This window comes from Malania oleifera, chromosome 1 (genome assembly GCF_029873635.1).
Source record: "Malania oleifera isolate guangnan ecotype guangnan chromosome 1, ASM2987363v1, whole genome shotgun sequence".
Classification (NCBI taxonomy): domain Eukaryota; kingdom Viridiplantae; phylum Streptophyta; class Magnoliopsida; order Santalales; family Ximeniaceae; genus Malania; species Malania oleifera.
In genome coordinates this window covers 17,667,966-17,686,443 of record NC_080417.1, presented here as the reverse complement: position 1 = coordinate 17,686,443, position 18,478 = coordinate 17,667,966, and the positions used below count along the sequence as shown (strand labels likewise).

The 18,478-nt window shown below is 39.8% G+C and overlaps 1 protein-coding gene across 1 annotated transcript; it reads right to left on the bottom strand.

Moving 5' to 3' along the window:
- Nucleotides 1-241: 241 nt before the first annotated feature.
- LOC131158777 (triacylglycerol lipase OBL1-like) lies at nt 242-17,330 on the bottom strand. The gene is made up of 5 exons (XM_058113631.1): nt 16,943-17,330; nt 2,139-2,332; nt 1,746-1,779; nt 809-1,428; nt 242-613 (listed from the first exon to the last, which is right to left on the bottom strand). Exons 1-5 carry the CDS (start codon nt 17,250-17,252, stop codon nt 365-367), a joined length of 1,407 nt encoding a protein of 468 aa, XP_057969614.1. The 5' UTR covers nt 17,253-17,330; the 3' UTR covers nt 242-364.
- Between the last annotated feature and the right edge of the window lie 1,148 nt (nt 17,331-18,478).

The following is an 18,478-nucleotide window of genomic DNA, read 5'->3' as shown; positions in this document are numbered from 1 at the left end:
TTATATCTTTATATTAGTTTAATTAGTATTAGTGATGTATATTAGATGCAAACTTTAAAGTCAAATCACAATGTAAATCTCGGCATTTCCCCCTCTTTACATTATTCACCATTCACTTTATTTTTTAATAGCAATATCATAACTATTAATTAGTTATAATTTTAAGAAATAATTCAATTTTCTATTGGACAATGCCATTCTTAAAATTTCACTGAAACTATAAATCTTACCCTTTTTCAAATAATCACAAAAAGTATAAGCTCATTAATTACTTTATTATTGTAATACAACAATTAAGCTAGAATCAAATAACAATAGTCAATCCATATGCCAATAGCTATGCTAGAACTCGAGAACTAATGTTTTAATGTGTAGGTTCAAGGACTTGTCCCACACGAGTAATGTTGTCGTAATCTTGGGGAGCATGAGCTGAAAGACCAGGGACTACTAGTCCAAAAACCCTATAAGATTTAAGGAACCACCCTTCTTTGTAGCTTGGTCCCCAAATATACAGAAGAATAAAGCCTCTTACTAGCTCCCAAACTGCATTGAGGAACATGGGAATTGCTGCTGATAGTGAGAAGTAGTTCTTGTTTGGTTCTTCTCGAATAACCTGCATTTTAAGTTAAAAGGGCAAAGATCTTTATCAGTGATTGCCTTCAAATGATCATTGGCAACCCCTAATTAATGTTTTTCCAAAAGTGATAGCAATCTAAAGCCTAACACAACCCAACTCATAGAGAGAGAGAGAGAGAGAGAGAGAGAGAGAGAGAGAGAGAGAGAGAGAGAGAGAGAGAGAGATGCACACCTTCCCTTGATATAAGCTATTATAGAAGAGGCATGGTCCAAAGTGTTTGAACATGAGAGCTGCATTATCCATGGGCAACCTAGGCACCATATCATTACAGTAAACATACCTCAAATACCTAATCTTGTGCTCTTTCAACTGCTTCTTCATGAACTTCCCAAACTCCCCATCTCCCACCCTTGGTTGCCCAAACGTATAAACCCCGTCCAATCTCTCCAACATCCACACCTCCCCATGCATGGCCAAAATTGCAGGGAAGAGAATTGCTAGTGCTGCACCCAAACTATGGCCTGTAGCTATGAATTTTGTGTCTTCATTGGTTTGTAGAAGTTCTCGCAACATATTCCTAATGGCATAGTACGCAGGAGGTGGGTGGCCATAAGCAGTACCGTTGTTTTCTTCAATTTCCTTAGGCCAACCTTTGTTTTTCTGCAACCCTAGGGCTTTCATAAACCCACCATGGATCCTTCCCACCCCAGGGAGCTCGTACCAAGAGATGTCAGCATCAGTGCACCATGCATCGGCATCGAATGGCTCTGTGCCCCTAAAAGATACGACAATGGTTTTTGTATCTTTGTCGTGTAGTAGGAAGGCTTGTGTCGTACATTTATCTTGATAATCTGCCAACCATAAAAATATAATGTTAAAGGTTTTAGTCACAGGAAGCATTTGGTCTTTGTTGTTGTTGAATTGACTCTTTTTTTATTAGGAAGTATATATAAGCATTCCAAAACTTTTTTTTTTTTTTTTGGGAGGGGATGGGGGAGTAATATTAGCCTGAGTGAGGACCTACACTCGGCTTGTTTCATAGCAAAATGTGTATGGTTACCAGTTTGCTTTTTGTTTTTTTTTTAAAAAAAAAAAAAAAAAACTTGAAGTAGGGACACAAGGAAGAGTAGTGCGAAATTATTCAAACCAACTAATTTTCTGTCATTACCATTCCAAAAGTCATAAAATCCCAAGAATTCCATCTGCACATAAAAACAAACACACATTATACATATATATTAATATCTTTAAGTCAAATGATTAAGGTCCTAAGATATGCATTTCAAGATGTGTCCTGACTAGGATTAATAATTATCAAGTATCACACCAGGGTCCTAACTAATAGTAACTAATAGGACCGTCTAACTAATAGTAACTACACAATGGTAAAAAGGGAGCTTCATGAATATTTCAAATACACACCTAGTCAGTCAATAATTTGAGTTGTAAAAAAACTTTTTTAAAAAAAAAAAAAATAGACCCCAAACAAATTTGCAATTTTTGAATGAAGATTTTTCCTTTTTGGGTCATGTTTTTAGTTCTAGGTATAAATAATACGTACCTTCCAGTGATTGGTGACTATGGATTTAATGCAGGCTTCGTTCTCGTATGCTAATTTTGAAGCCATTATTGAGAGTGCTCCATTGTATCTCCTATCGTCTTGTTTAATATTTCTGTCCAACCCCACTCTCTCATCTACATACCCAATGGCTGACATGAACTCTGCTGATTCCTTCTTTGGTATCACCAACTTCCCTGCAACAATCTAAAGTTAATCCTCCCCATCATGTATATTGTTGGAGTGTCAAATTTGAAGGAAAAATCCAGGCCATCCATTTTGAGAGAGATCAAGTGGTTGTTTTTCTACACTTTTGTTATAGGGGCATTGATGTAATTTACTTGTAATGAATTATAAAAAAAAAAAAAACTGCAGGGGGCGGGGGGTTTTTTACTTCTATTTGGTAGCTTCAAAACAGCAGCGTAGAGAGGGAGAGACGTCTTCATTTTCAGAACTGAGGGCCTTCACTTGCGAGGGAGAGCAACAACCTGAGCGAGAGCAGTCACTAGCCAAGAGTTCCTTTAGCCACGTGGGAGAGTGAGGGGTGCACAAGAGAAGGAGATGGTAGGAGGAGGGTGGTTTGGCATTGGGGATTTCCAACCTCCAGCAGAGGTTCACGCGCGAGTAAGGGGAAGGTAAGCACAGATCTAGGCCTTGGGAGGGTTTCTTTTAGGGAAATCAGGGAGGAAGATAGGAAGAAGCCTAAAGTTCCTCGCAGGTGCTAAGAGGGGTTTTTCTTGGGTCCTTCTTGAGCTGATTTTCAGAGGAGATCGGTAAGCCTCAAAAGTAAACCTATGTATATGTATTTATTTCCACTATCTTTAATATAGAATCTTTGAAGGTGAGTTCTTGTCGTGGATGTAGGCCATTTTTTGGGCCAAACCACATAAATGTGTTCTTGTGGTTTGTGATTGTGGCATGTTTATGTTTTGCTGAATTTGTTATGACTTTGTTGAATATTATTTGGTGAATAAATATTTTTCTTGATTAGGCTTGGCACACACGCACACGTTGAAATAAACAAGTTTTAGTTTAGATGTGGTTGTGGTTGATGCTTAGATAAAATCATATTCTTATTGTGGTTTGTTTATAATTGATTGAAATCTAAAAATTAGAATAAGCAATCAAATTAATAACACAACAAGTGGTATCAGAGCCTGGCTATGTGATGGGGACCGCTAAGTTTAAAATAGAAAAATTCACTAGAAAAAATGACTTTGGTTTATGGAGGATTAAAATGTATGCCATCTTGGTACACCAAGGGCTTGAGGAGGCTCTTCTTGGAGAAAAGAAGGGGGCTTCCACTTCACAAGAGGGGAAACCAAGTTTACCCTCCACCGACAAAGTGAAGCTCGAAATCCTCCAAAAGGCACATAGTGCCATTATCTTGTCCCTAGGAGACAAAGTACTTAGGGAAGTTGCCAATGAGGATACGGTAGCTGGAGTTTGGTCAAAACTATAAATTTTGTACATGAAAAAATCCCTAGCAAATAGACTCCATAAGAAGACTAGACTCTACACCTTTAGAATAACCCCTGGAACATCGATTGCTGAACATTTAGATGAATTTAATAAAATTCTTTTGGATCTTGCTAATATTGATATTAGTATAGATGAAGAAGATTAGACAATTCTTTTATTGAGTTCTCTTGATTCCATATAGGAAAATCTTAAAGAAACTATGATGTATGGGAGAGAGAGAGGCTAACTTTAGAAGATATGCAAGCCTTTTTGCACTCTAGGGAATTGCACACTAAGTTTGAGTCTAAATCAGGGCTAGGGGAAAGGTTAAATGTGAGAGGTAGGTTTGAAAAGAGGGACAAGAAAGGAAAAGGAAAGAGGTCTAGATCAAAGTCTAAAAGCAAAGCACTAATGTGTTTTGCCTGTCACAAGGAAGGGCATTTTAAACGGGACTGCCCTGAAAGGAAAAAGGTTGCCAATGCCACCACCTCTGAATCAAAGGGTAAGGCAGCTATAGTTTTAGATTGGTATGATATTGAAGAAGTGTTAAACATCTCTGAGAAAGATTTGGGAAATGAATGGATATTAGATTCAGGATGTTCCTTCGACATGTGTCTGTTGAAAAACTGGTTTGAGTCTTTTACATTCTTAGAAGGAGGTCATGTTGTCCTAGGAAACAATAAGTCATGTAAAATACAGGGTATTGGGATAGTGATGCTTCTAATGCATGATGGGATTGAAAGAGTGCTAAGAGAAGTGAGGTACATACCTAAGCTGAAGAGAAACTTGATTTCTCTTGGTAGCTTAGATAAGACAGGGTACACATTTAAGTCTGAAGGAGGTAGCCTAAGAGTATGTAGAGGTTCACTGGTAGTGATTAAAGGGGTGCTAAAGAATGGGTTGTACACCTTGGTAGGAAAGGCAGTGATTGGTGAGGCTTCACCTATGAATCATAGGGTAGAAAATCAGGTTTCTTTGTCACATAAGAGGCTAGGACATGTTAGCCCCAAGGCCTAAAGGAGTTAAAGAAACAGGAGCTGCTTGGGGATAGAAAACTTGAGGAATTGTCATTTTGTGAGGAGTGTTTCTTGTGTAAGTCTATTAGGGTTAGTTTTAAGAAATCCACTCACACCACAAAACAGACTCTTGATTACATACATTCAGACTTGTGGGGGCTTGCTACGGTTAGTTCTCATGGTGGTTCTAGGTATTTTCTGTCAATTATAGATGAATTTTCTAGAAAAGTATGGGTTTATATTCTAAAATATAAAAGTAATACTTTTGAAAAGTTTAAAGAATGGAAAACCTTAATTGAAACTCAAGTTGGTAGAAAAGTTAAAACACTAAGAACAGACAATGGATTAGAATACTTGTGAAATGAATTTTCTGAATTTTGTAAAGTTGAGGGCATTGCTAGACATAGAACTGTTAGGGATACTCCCCAACAAAATGGATTAGCTGAAAGGATGAATAGGACTATTCTGGAAAGGGTAAGATGCATGTTAACCACTTCAGGTCTGCTTAAGACCTTTTGGGCAGAGGCGGTGACCACTGCCGTATACCTTATTAATAGGTGTCCTTCTTAGCTCTAAACTTTAAAACCCCTCAAGAAATCTAGTTGGGTAAGCCTGCTAATTATCAGGGTTTAAAAGTTTTTGGGTGTGTAGTCTATGCCCACATTAGAACTGATAAATTATAGCCTATGGTTATTAAATGCATTTTTGTGGGATACCCAAAGGGGGTTAAAGGCTATAAGCTCTAGGTTATAGAACTTGAAAAACAAAAATGTATTATTAGTAGGGATGCAGTTTTTAATGAAATTAAAATGGGGGGAAAACCAAAAAATTCAGATGAAAGTATTAGGCACTCTGATACTAGTGACCTGCAGCTTAAGGTGGAGCAACCCTCCACTTCTCATAACCATTTAGAAACAGATGCTGTAGATTTTGAGGAGAAAAACTCAGAACCAAAAACCTCTAAATTAAGTAAAACCTACCTTCTAGTACATGATAGGGAGAGGAAGGTTATAAGACCTCCTCAAAGCGGTATGGGGAAGATGCTATGACAACTTTTGCTCTGTATGTTGTTGAAACAGAAATTGAGGTGGAATCTAGGACTTTTAGAGAGGTCATGGATAGTAAAGAGGCTAAAAAATGGATTCTTGCAATGCAAAAACATATGGAGTCTCTAAACAAGAATAAGACATGGATGATGGTACCTAGACTGGAAAAATAGAAACTCATAAGATCCAAGTGGATCTTTAAAAGGAAAGAGGGAATCCCTGGAGTTGAACCACCTAGGTATAAAGTTAGGTTAGTGGCTAAGGGAATTACACAAAGGGAAGGGGTAGACTATAATGAAATATTTTCCCCTATTGCAAGGCATAGTTCAATTAGAATTCTATTATCTTTTATTGCTATACATGACTTGCATTTGGAATAACTTGATGTTAAAACTGCTTTCTTGCATGGTACTTTAGAAGAAACAATTTATGTGCAACCTCTTGAGGGTTTTGATACAGAAATAAATAAAAATCATGTATGTTTATTAAAGAAATCTTTGTATGGGCTGAAACAATCACCTAGACAATGGTATAAACGATTTGATTCTTACATGATTCAAAATGATTTCTGTAGAAGCAATTATGATGGCTGTCTTTATTATAAATCATGTAATAAATGTCATCTATATATTTGCTATTATATGTTGATGACATGTTGGTTGCTCATGTAGACTTGGATATGTTAAATCAAGTTAAGTGCATGCTTAAATCTGAATTTGAAATGAAAAACTTAGGACCTGCTAAAAGAATACTTGGTATGGAAAAAACTAGAGAAAGGAATAAAAAGCTTCTCTACTTGTCTCAAAATTCTTATATTTCAAAGGTGTTAAAAAGATTTCGAATGAGTTATGTTAAATTTACTTCTATTCCTATTGCACAACATGCTAAATTGTCTAGAAAACAGTGTCCTGAAACTGAAAATGAGTCACTGTTTATGAATAGAATACCTTATGTTAGTATGGTTGGTAGTGTAATGTATGCTATGGTATGTTCTAGACCTCATCTATCTTATGCTGTAAGTCAAGTGAGTAGATTTATGAGCAAACCTGGAAAACCACGTTAGTATGCTTTGAAACAAATTTTTCAATACTTGTCTAGAACAAATTAGTAAGGATTAATATTTGGAAAAAGGGATATGCATTGTGAAATAGGGTTAAAAGGATATGTAGATTCTGATTATGCTGGAAATATAGATACCAGGAAGTCTTTGTCTGGTATGGTCTTTTCTTTTTTAGGTAGTGCTATTAGTTTGAAATCACACATGCAGTCGGTGGTAGCCTTATCTACCATGGAGGCTGAATATATTGCCATGACTGAAGCCTTTAAGGAGGCTATATGGATAAAAGTACTATGTCTAGAGTTAGGAATGTATATTGGAACCATTATAATTTATTGTGACAATCAAAGCACTATTTATTTGGTTAGGAATCATGTTTATCATGATAGGTTCAAACATATAGATGTTAGGCTACATTTTGTGAGGGATATTATTTCTAGTGGTGAAATAGAAGTAAGGAAAATTCCAACAAAGGATAATCCTTCTGATATGATGACTAAAGCAATACCTAATCCAATTTTGAATATTGTTCAAAATTGGTTAACCTTGGAAGTTGCTAGTGTTTGTTTTGCAGGAACTGCCATAGGAGATGCTAAGGAGGTGCAAGGATCACAAGCTTGAAGGAAAAATTCGGGCCGTACATTTTAAGAGAGATCCAGCAGCTGTTTTTGTAAGAACCCGAATTGTGAAATGTGGGTTTAATTAAATAAGAGAAAGGTAAAATTAGAATTTGAGCAGGCTTCGTCAATGAAGCCAGATTTCATCGACGAAGGCTTTGTTGTGCTCATCAATGAAGTACAGAGGCTCGTTGACGAGGAGAAGCCGAGAGGTTTCGAGAAATCGGGGATCTCAAGCTCGTCGGCGAGGTCACCGTCTCGTCGACGAGCTGACTGTATGGCCTTGTCGACGAGGATGCCCGAGTAAAAGGGCTATAAATATCCATTCTTTTGCTTCCAAGTTAAGAAATCTAAATATCCTCTCTTCCTAGAACTCGAAGGGCACTCTCTCTCTCTAGATTTCTTCATCGTTCATCGTCTGATTCGATAATCTAACATTACAATGAGGATCAGGGAAGGATTCTCTACAAAACTTAGGAATCAGAATCCCATTTCGGAGATTTTCGGGTTTCGGCTAAAAATCGAGGTAAGGCTTGATTTTCTTTTCTGATTCGATAGTTTGGTAGAGGATGGAGTTGTGAGTATATTATATACTGTGTTTTGTAGATTTTGAGAACCCGGTTAGCTGTTTAGGAGCCATAGAGTTCGGGATTGGTCTTTTGGGGGAAAGGTAAGGGAATACAATTTATAATAGTTATTTTTGAAATTAGACTCGATGGAACTGTGGTCCACGGTCCTGTGTCTATTTTGACTACTTATTTAAGGCAATCTAATGGGTAAAATTATGGGTTTTTCATATTACATTTTTGGGAAAAGGGGGGTATTGAGTTGCATCCCTAGTTTTGTTGAAAACCCTTGGTATATTGTGATTTATACTGTGTATTAGGGATGGTCATGCCTTGACATTGTTTTAAACTGTAAATGACTGGAAAACTTGATTTTTGGATTAACAAATGGGTGTAAAATGTTTGGTTATATAAGCATGCATGAATGTGTTATGTTGAAATGCAATAGGAACTAGGTTCTGAATTGTTCCAAGTACTGAAAGAATGTCTGGCTCTATATCGGAGGGCGTGTGTTATTTGCTTGCCATGTAGGCAAGAGTGTCCGGCTCTATATCCAAGGGCGTAAGCCTATACCAATAAATCACCGAAGGGTGTCGATCCACTAGTTAGAGCCGGTATGATGCCATGGGAGTCTAGGACTAGCCATGTACCAGTGGCGCCGTATTTGCAGGTTGGCTACAGGCCAACGTTGTATGTTATGGACCGGCTTTGAGCTGAAGGGTGTGACGACATCGTGTAGATTATGGGCGTGCATATGCGTATGTGTGTGTATGCACTGTACTAGAACTATATTGTGAGAATACTGGAATTGCATTAACTGTGTTTATTTGCTGTCATGATAACACTCGAATGCCACACACTAATATAACATGTGTTTGCCTTACTAAGATATGTCTCACCCCTACTATATGTACATTTTTATAGGTCCTTCGAGTAACCGGAACTACTGTCCTAGAGTTGGGAGCGTAGTGACCGGTGTACTGCTGGTAGTGCTTGGGTAAGTACTAGGACCTTAGTTTTGCGGGTTGCCGTATTGGGGTATGTTCACACCCGGATGTATGTTTTGTTTGTATGGAGCCTAGACTCCGTTTTCTTTTGTATAGGCTCTGGTATGGTACAATACATGTATAGAATGACCTTTTCCGCTATGTATATGATTTGTGTATGGATGCGTATAGGGTGCCTGGTAACCCCACGGGGTTGAACCCTCATTCACTATGGTGTATCGTTGTTATTTGCATGATATAGGGACAGGTTAGGTTACTAATTCACCCTTGGATCCCATTTCTGGGTTCGGGGCGTGACAGCTTGGTATTTGAGCTAACCAGGTTACTAGGTCTTGTAGACTTGGTTAGGTGTAGCTATATGTATATACCAGAGTATAGGAGGAAGGAAATGGGTAAAGTAGGTCTAGGGTTGTTTTGTTGCTAGAGAGGGATTTTTCGGTGGTATTCCATGTTTTTTCTAGAATGAAGATTTCGGTAAAAGCAGGGTAGACCATTGATGACTTCTGTGTCGGTGTGATAGGATAGACTTGGACCTTAAAGGTGGTAGTTAACATGATTGGGAAGTGGTTTTGAGGAGACTGCCAGTGATAAGTCTTTGTCAGTGCCTCGAGGTTTGATGAGGCAGGTTATGTAGGAAATTAGGCTGAGTGTCAGGGAACGCGAACGCTCTCCTACTGCTGCAGGGTGTACCATCAAGAGGTTCACGCACATGCACCTACCGACATTTGTAGGGGGACCAGATCCGAAAGTAGTGGAGGACTGGGACGAGAAGACTGAGAGGATTCTAGAAGTCCTCCACTATACGGATTAGCATAGAGTTCTATACACTACCTTCCAGTTGTTTAGGGATGTGAGGCGTTGGTGGACTGCCGTGAATATGCTGGAGAAGCAGAGAGCTGGTGTTTCGAAGATATCTTGGAGTTGTTTCAAGGAGGTTTTCTTTAAGAGATACTTTCCGGCCTCCACTCGTGATGCGAAGGCTGATGAGTTTTCTGCTCTGTCATAGGGAGATATGACGGTTCAGGGGTATGCTACTCGGTATAGAGAGTTGTCCCGCTTTGTGCCGTGTCTGATCTCGAGCAAGTACGAGAAGACTTGGAGATTTGAGAAGGGTTTGAGGAAGGATATCCATAGGTTGGTGGGTATGCTTCAGATCCACGAGTTTTTAGTTTTGGTAGACAAGGCCACGGTGATCGAGAATGACATCCGAGAGGATGAGGTGGATCAGGAATCGAGGAAGTGGACAGTATCTTCTGGTTCTCATTCGGGATCTCGTCAGGGATCGTGAGAGAAGAGGAACAAGGGCTCGAGTTACCGTCAGAATACCGAGCACCAGGGTACTCAGGCGAGTCAGACGCAAGATCGTTGTACCAGGTGCCTCAGGTGGCACGAAGGTGAGTGTCGATCATTTGGGGGTAATTGCTACAACTGTGATCGATCAGGCCATATGGCTCGCTACTATCATGCACTGAAGAGAGATATGCCTACATCTAGTGTGAACCAGGGGAGTAATCTGATACCTCGGGGAACCGTTCAGATGAATACAGCTCTGGCCAGAGTATGCTCTCTTACTCCAGTGGATGTTGAACATGCAGGGAACGTAGTGACAGGTACCTTATTATGGCTTTCAAATAAAGCTTATGTTTTGTTTGATTCGGGTGTGACCCATTCTTTTGTATCTGTGAGTTTTGTTAAACTGTGTGGGGTTGAGACCCAAGTCATGAACACTGTATTGTCTATTGCTACACCATCTGGGAGTATATCATTCTGTAGTAGGATGTTAGCAAACTGCCCAGTGATAATTCAAGGAAGGCTGCTACCGGTGAATGCTATGGCATACAACATTTTGGGGTTCGATGTAATTTTAGGGATAGATTGGTCATTCTTCAGTTATGCTGTGATCAACTGTCGTAGGAAGGTAGTAGTGTTCAAACCTCCTAGGGAGCAAAAGTATGAATTTGTGGGATCGTGTGTGCGTTTGACACCACAGATTCTATCAACAGTCCAGGCAAGGAGGCTACTCTTGGACAGATGTCAGGGGTACCTAGCTTGTGTAAAGGAACCGCCCCAGGATGTGTTAAGACTCGAGGATATTCGGGTAGTTAGCGAGTTACCAGATGTGTTTCTAGATGATTTACCTAGCTTACCTCTGGATTGTGAGGTGGAGTTTGCTATAAAGTTACTGCCTGGCAAGGCACCAATCTCTAAGGCTCCATACCTGATGGCTCCAGCAGAACTTCGAGAGTTGAAGGACCAGTTGCAGGAATTACTAGACAGGGGATTCATTCGACCTAGTGTTTCACCCTGGGGTGCTCCAGTACTCTTTATAAAGAAGAAGGACGGATCGATGCGTATGTGCATTAATTATCGTGAGATTAACAAGGTGACTGTGAAGAATCGCTATCCTTCACCTCATATCGATGATCTTTTTTACCAGTTGCAGGGGACACGATTCTTTTCGAAGATCAACTTGCAGTCAAGATATCATCAGGTGAGGATCAGATTTGAGGATGTTGCGAATACTTCTTTCCGAACCAGATATGGCCCTTACGAATTCTTAGTCATGCCTTTTGGGTTGACGAATGCTCCAGTGGCATTTATGGATATTATAAATAGGGTTTTCCATGAGTACGTGGACCAGTTTGTAGTGGTATTCATTAAAGACATTCTGGTATACTCGAGGAGCTCGAAAGGGCATGAGGACCATTTGTGGTTGGTGCTACAGATTCTGCAAGACAGGAAGTTGTATGCTAAACTGAAGAAGTGTGATTTTTGGTTGAGTCAGATTGCATTCTTAAGCCATATGGTGACTGGTGATATGATATCTTAGTTGATCCTAACAAGATTGAAGTTGTGGTCGACTAGAGGGTTATTATTATCGGTTCGTAGAGGCTTTCTCTAAATTTTCTAGACTTCTAACATGACTGACCAGGAAAGGGGTGAAGTTTAACTGGACTAGTGATTGTGAGCAGTGCTTCTCGAGTTGAAGCACTAGCTGGTTACTGCTCCAGTATTGACCATTCCTTTAGGAGATGGGGGATTTGTGATCTATAACAATGCGTCTCTAAAAGGTTTGGGATGTGTGCTTATGCAGCAGAGTAAGGTAGTAGCGTATGCTTCTCAGCAACTTAAGGAGTATAAGAAGAATTACCCTACGCATATTCTGGAACTGGCTGCTGTTGTATATGCACTGAAGATCTAACGACACTTCTTGTATGGTGTGCAGTGTGAGATCTTCATCGACCATAAGAGCCTCAGGTACTTTTTCACGTAGAAGGAGCTGAACATGAGGCAGAGACGGTGGCTTGAGTTGATTAAGGACTACAATTGCGTTATCAGTTATCTCCCAGGGAAAGCTAATGTGGTAGCTGACGCATTGAGTCAGAAGTTGGAACCTACAGTTGTATCTGCAGTTGTAACTCAGCATCACATCAGACAGGATCTAGAGAGTTCAGGTATAGATTTGGTGTGTGGTGATCATCAGGCTTTCATTAATAGCTTGGTGATCTAGCCAACCTTGTTTGAGAGTATAAAAGTCGCGCAGACTAGTGATGCAAAGTTGGAAAAGATTATGGAAAAGGCACAGTAGGGATTGGCTACAAAGTTTAACATCTCTGAGAGAGGTGTGCTGAGGTTTGGGACCAGGTTATGTGTTCCAAATGACAATGTGATCAGAAGGACAATTCCGGAGGAAGCGCATCGTTCTTTGTATACGGTACATCCGGGTAGTACGAAAATGTATCGAGATTTGCGCGAGTCCTTCTAGTGGAGTGGTATGAAGAGGGAGATTGCCTGGTTCGTGAAGCAACGTTTGACATGTCAGTAGGTGAAAGCTGAGCATCAGAGGCCGGTGGGGCCGTTACAGCCTTTGCCTATTCCAGTGTGAAAATGGGAGCAAATTTCCATGGACTTTGTTACCGGATTGCCACCAGCGCTTCATAGGTAGAATGCTATTTGGGTGATCGTGAACATATTGACGAAATCTACTCATTTCATACTGATGAAGCTTAGCTATCCTCTGAGTAGGTTAGCATATATGTATGTGCATAAGATTGTGAGAATGCACAGAGTACCAGTGTCCATTGTGTCAGATCGACCCGAGATTTACTTCTCGATTCTGAACAAGCTTGCAGGAGGCACTGGGGACGAAGCTTACTTTCAATATAGTGTTCCACCCCCAGACTGATGGATAGTCAGAGAGGAAAATACAGATCTTGGAAGATATGCTGCGAGCTTGTGTGTTAGACTTTGGTGGTAGCTGGATACAGTTTATGCCACTAGTAGAGTTCGCTTATAATAACAGCTTCCAAGCTAGTATCGGGATGTCACCGTTCGAGGCTTTGTATGGTTGGAGGTATCAATCTCCTTTATGTTGGGATGAGGTTGGTAAACGTCAGGTGTTAGGACATGAACTTGTGCAACAGACATCTAAGAAGGTGGCTTTGATCTAGGAAAAGACTAAATCAGCTCAGAGTAGGTAGAAGAGTTATGCAGATGTTCACCACTGTGAGTTAGAGTTCGAGGTGGGGGGTAAGGTATTTTTGCGTATTGCTCCAATGAAAGGAGTGATGTGATTTAGGAGGAAGGGCAATCTAAGCCCAAGGTATATTGGACCATTCGAGGTTCTTGAGCGATTGGGTCCGGTAGCCTATAGGATTGCACTACCTCCAGCACTCTAGAGTGTCCATGATGTGTTTCACATGTCCATGTTGAGGAGATACGTGCTGGATCCATCACATGTTATCAGTTATGATGAGTTGGAAATTGGGGATACTTTAGTATATGAGGAGATACCTGTTCAAGTTCTGGACCGTAAAGTTCAGAAGCTTCATACCAAAGATATACTGTTAGTGAATGTATTGTGGCGAAACCACGAGATTGAGGAAGCTTCTTGGGAACTAGAAACAGAAATACGCCGGAAGTATCCACAGTTGTTTTGAGTACTTGTACGTTATCCTATTTTGGGTTGGGATAGATGGTTAGTCGTCGAGAGTGTGTATACTGTGAACTCCTGAGACGAGTATATATGTAACCACGGTATTCCTCCGCCATAAGTGAGGGTATGTATATATGTGTTATGTTGGGGTTGCACTGTAGTAGTCACCAGTGTTTCTCTAGAGTTGAGTATGTGTGAGTGTCTAATTATATGTATGAGTTCGTGAATGAGACATTGCAAATTTTGAGGACGAAATTTTTGTAAGGAGGGGAGGTTGTAAAAACCCAAAGCGTGAAATATGGGTTTAATTAAATAATAGAAGGGTAAAATTGGAATTTGAGCGGGCTTCGTCGACGAAGCTAGATTTCGTCGACGAGGGCTTTGTTATGCTCGTTAACGAAGTACAGAGGCTCGTCGGCGAGGAGAAAACAAAATATTTCAGGAAACTGGGGATCTCAGGCTAGTCGACGAGGTCACCATCTCGTCGATGAGCTGATTGTATGGCCTCGTCGATGAGGACACCATTCGTCAATGAGGACACCCAAGTCAAAGGGCTATAAATATCCATTATTTTGCTTCCAAGCTAAGAAATCTAAACATCCTCTCTCCCTCTCTCTCTTTCTCTCTCTAAAACTCAAAGGGCATTCTCTCTCTCTAGATTTCTTCGTCGTTCGTCGTCTGATTCAAAAATCTGACATTACCACGAGGATCAGAGAAGGATTCTCTACAAAACCTATGGATTGGAATCCTGTTTCGGAGATTTTCGGGTTTCGACTAAAAATCGAGGTAAGACTTGGTTTTCTTTTCTAATCCGATAGTTTGGTAGAGGACGGAGTTGTGAGTATATTCTGTTTCGTGTTTTATAGATTTTGAGAACTTGGTTCGCTGTTTAGGAGCCGTAGAGTTTGGGATCGGTATTTTGGGGGAAAGGTAAGGGAATACAGTTTATATTAGTTATTTTTTAAATCGGACTCTATGGAACTATGGTGCATGGGCGTGTGTCTTTTTTGACTACTCATTTGGGAGAATCTGACAGGTAAAATTATGAGTTTTTTATGTTACATTTTTGGGAAAAAGGCGGTATTGGGTTGCATCCCTGGTTTTGTTGAAAATCGTTGGTATATTGTGATTTATACTGTGTATTAGGGATGGTCATGCCTTGACTGTGTTTTAAACTATATATAATTGGAAAACATGATTTTCGGACTACCAAATGGGTGTGGTATGTTTGGTTATATGAGCATGCATGAATGTGTTATGTTGAAATGCAATAGGAACTGGGTTCCGAATTGTTTTAGGTACTAAAAGAGTGTCCGGCTCTATATCAGAAGGGGTGTGTTATTCGCTTGCCATGTAGGCAAGAGTGTTCGGCTCTATATCCAAGGGGGTGGGCCTATACCGGTTGATCACCGAAGGGTGTGGATCCACTAGTTAGTGCCGATACAATTCCATGGGAGTTTGGGACTAGCTATATGTCAGTGGTGTCGTATTCGCGGGTTGGCTATGGGCCTAAAGCCGGGCCAATGCCGTATGTTACAGACCGGCTTTAGGCCCAGGGGTGTGACGACACCGTGTAGATCATGGGCGTGTGTATGCGTTTGTGTACGTGTATGCACTGTACTGGAACTGTATTGTGAGAATACTGGAATTGCATTAACTGTGTTTATTTTCTATCATAGTAACACTCGAATGCCACACACCAATATAACCTGTGTTTGCCTTATTAAGATGTGTCTCACCCCTGCTGTATGTACATTTTTACAGTTCCTTTGAGTAACCGGAACTAGCGTCCTAGAGTTAGGAGCGTAGTGGTCGGTGTATTGCAGGTAGCGCTTGGGTAAGTGCTAGGACCTTGGTTTTGCGAGTTGTTGTATTGGGGTATGTTGGCACCCGGATGTACATTTTGTATGTATGGAGGCTGGACTCCGTTTTATTTTGTATAGGTTCTGGTATGGTGCAATACATGTATAGAATGACCTTTTTCGTTGTGTATATGATTTGTGTATAGATGCGTATAGGGTGCCTAGTAACCCCATAGGATCGGACCCTTATTCATTATGTTGTATCGTTGTTATTTATATGATACAGGGACAGGTTAGGTTACTAATTCACCCCTGGGTCCCATTTCTGGGTTCATGGCGTAATAATTTTTTTACACTTTTGTTATGGGGACATTGATGTAATTTACTCGTAATGAATTATAAAAAAAAAAAAAAAAAAGAAGCAGGGGGCGGGGGTTTTTACTTCTGCTTGGCAACTTTAGAAGAGTAGTGCAGAGAGGGAGCGATGTCTTCCTTTTCAGAACCGAGGGCCTTCACCTGCGAGGGAGAGCAGCAACCCGAGAGAGAGTCGTCACTAGCCGAGAGTTCCTTTAGTCGCACAAGAGAATGAGGGGGGCATGAGAGAAGGAGACGGCAGGAGGAGGGTGGTTCGGCATTGGGGATCTCCAGCCTCCAGCGGAGGTTCACGCGTGGGTAAGGGGAAGGTAAGCACAGATCTAGGTCTTGGGAGGGTTTCTTTTAGGGAAATCATGAAAGAAGATAAGAAGAAGCCTAGGGTTCTTCGTAGGTGCAAAAGAGGGGGTTTTTTTGAGTCGTTCTTAAGCTAATTTTCAGAGGAGATCTATAAGCCTCAAAGGTAAATCTGTATATATGTATTTATTTTCATTATCTTTAATATAGAGTCTCCGAAGGTGAGTTCCTGTCGTGGATGTAGGCCAATTTTTGGGCCGAACCATATAAATGTGTTCTTATGGTTTGTGATTGTGGCATGTTCATGTTTTACTGAATTTATTGTGGCTATACTGAATATTATTTGATGAATAAATATTTTTCTTGATCAGGTTTGGCACACACACACACGTTAAAATAAACAGATTTTAGTTTAGGTGTGGTTGTGGTTGATGCTTAGATAAAATCAGATTCTTATTATGATTTGTTTATAATTGATTAAAATCTAAAAATTAAAATAAGCAATCAGCTTAATAACACAATATATACAAAATCCCATATATGCAAATGCAACCTCATCTTGACTCCTTGTATTTGGACTTCGAAGACAACATTAGGGGATTAATTAAATAAACTAATGAACTATATTACCTCGTGTTAGGTTTAGCATAAAACCCCGTAAGCCGCCGTTAGTGGGCAGAAGGTTGAGCCACAGCTCTACGAAAGATCCCATCCACGCCATGGGTTTCTTCACTAATTGCAGAATCGCCTGAGCTACCACCGACATGAATATGAGCCATCGGCGCTCGAAATCAAACTCCTTGCCCTCTGGACACTCCACAAATCTTCTGCCATCGAGCTTTCTGTAAAATAAGATGGCAAGCAGGTCAAAGAGAGTCACTTCCTCTGGTTTCAGCAGAATGTAATCGCTGCAGAATGACTTATTGCACGCCATGTGCATATATGTTATTTACTATGTCTGTCTGCAATAATGGAAAATTGAGCTGAGGAAGCTGATAATTAACTCTGCTGTTATTAATGCCTCAAAAACTTCTAAACCTATATATATACATATATGAAGAGAGAGAGAGAGAGAGAGAGAGAGAGAGAGAGAGAGAACAGGTACCGAGTCACTCTTGATTAATTACCTAACCCAAATTAAAAAAATGGAAGAAAAATCCTAATTAGCTGCCGAGTCACTGTTGGTTAATTAGCCACTTGAAATTAAAAATAAAAAATAAAAATGGTAGACTATTCCTCATTCATTTGTTCAAAGAGAAGTCAGACGCGTTCAAAGGGGCGTCTGCGCGCTTTTCCTGTGCGACCTTTGAATAACAATAAGTATATGTGAAATGCATGGTCCATGGTTTTGTCATTATTTTTAATAATTTATCGCGCACACAGTCACACAAACTATATATATATATAGTGGCATATGACTAGTAGTTGGGTAGATTAGTTTAATTTGTGGATTAGTCTCTTACATACTTCGCTAAAGATCACATCAATTATTTATACGCAAATTGCATATTATATACAGCAACTAAGCAGTACTACTGGCCGAGATCCTTTCCACACTTAACCCTAATTGTTGAGACATTAATAATTAGCCTAGCTTTGTCCTTGTTAAAGATTGATTTGGCAGATATATACGATAGCAAATCAGCAACTCTAAACTTTTAAGCATTATTTAGGTTAGGTTCTACTTGTGTCAACGTGAAGGCCACGAGGAGAGAAGGATATATTCCTAGTAATTGAAGCAATTTAATACCATCCATACAATTGGTGTACCCTAGTTTGGGTACACAGTTGATTGTCCTATCTATTTCAAGCTGGCTGTCTCATCTATTTAATGCTTTAAGTAATTAATTGAGTTAATAATTAAGAGCTTTCAACAAATTAACGAGATGCTTTTAATTTATTTATTTTTTTTCTAGAGAAAGATAATGCATTAGAAGGAAGGAACAAAACAGAAACTTCCAAGAAAATGCAACTCATAATAAACAAAGGGAACCAAAGTGAGGCTAGCTAGACAAAGATGCTTTTAATATATCACTATCTAAGAAGGAATAAATTATTAATTAAGTTTCTCCACGCTATATTTTAAACAACTATTCAAATCCCTCAAATTTTGAATATATTTTGAGTTTGAGTCTAACTTTTTATAGTCGATCACCAAATTCCAAA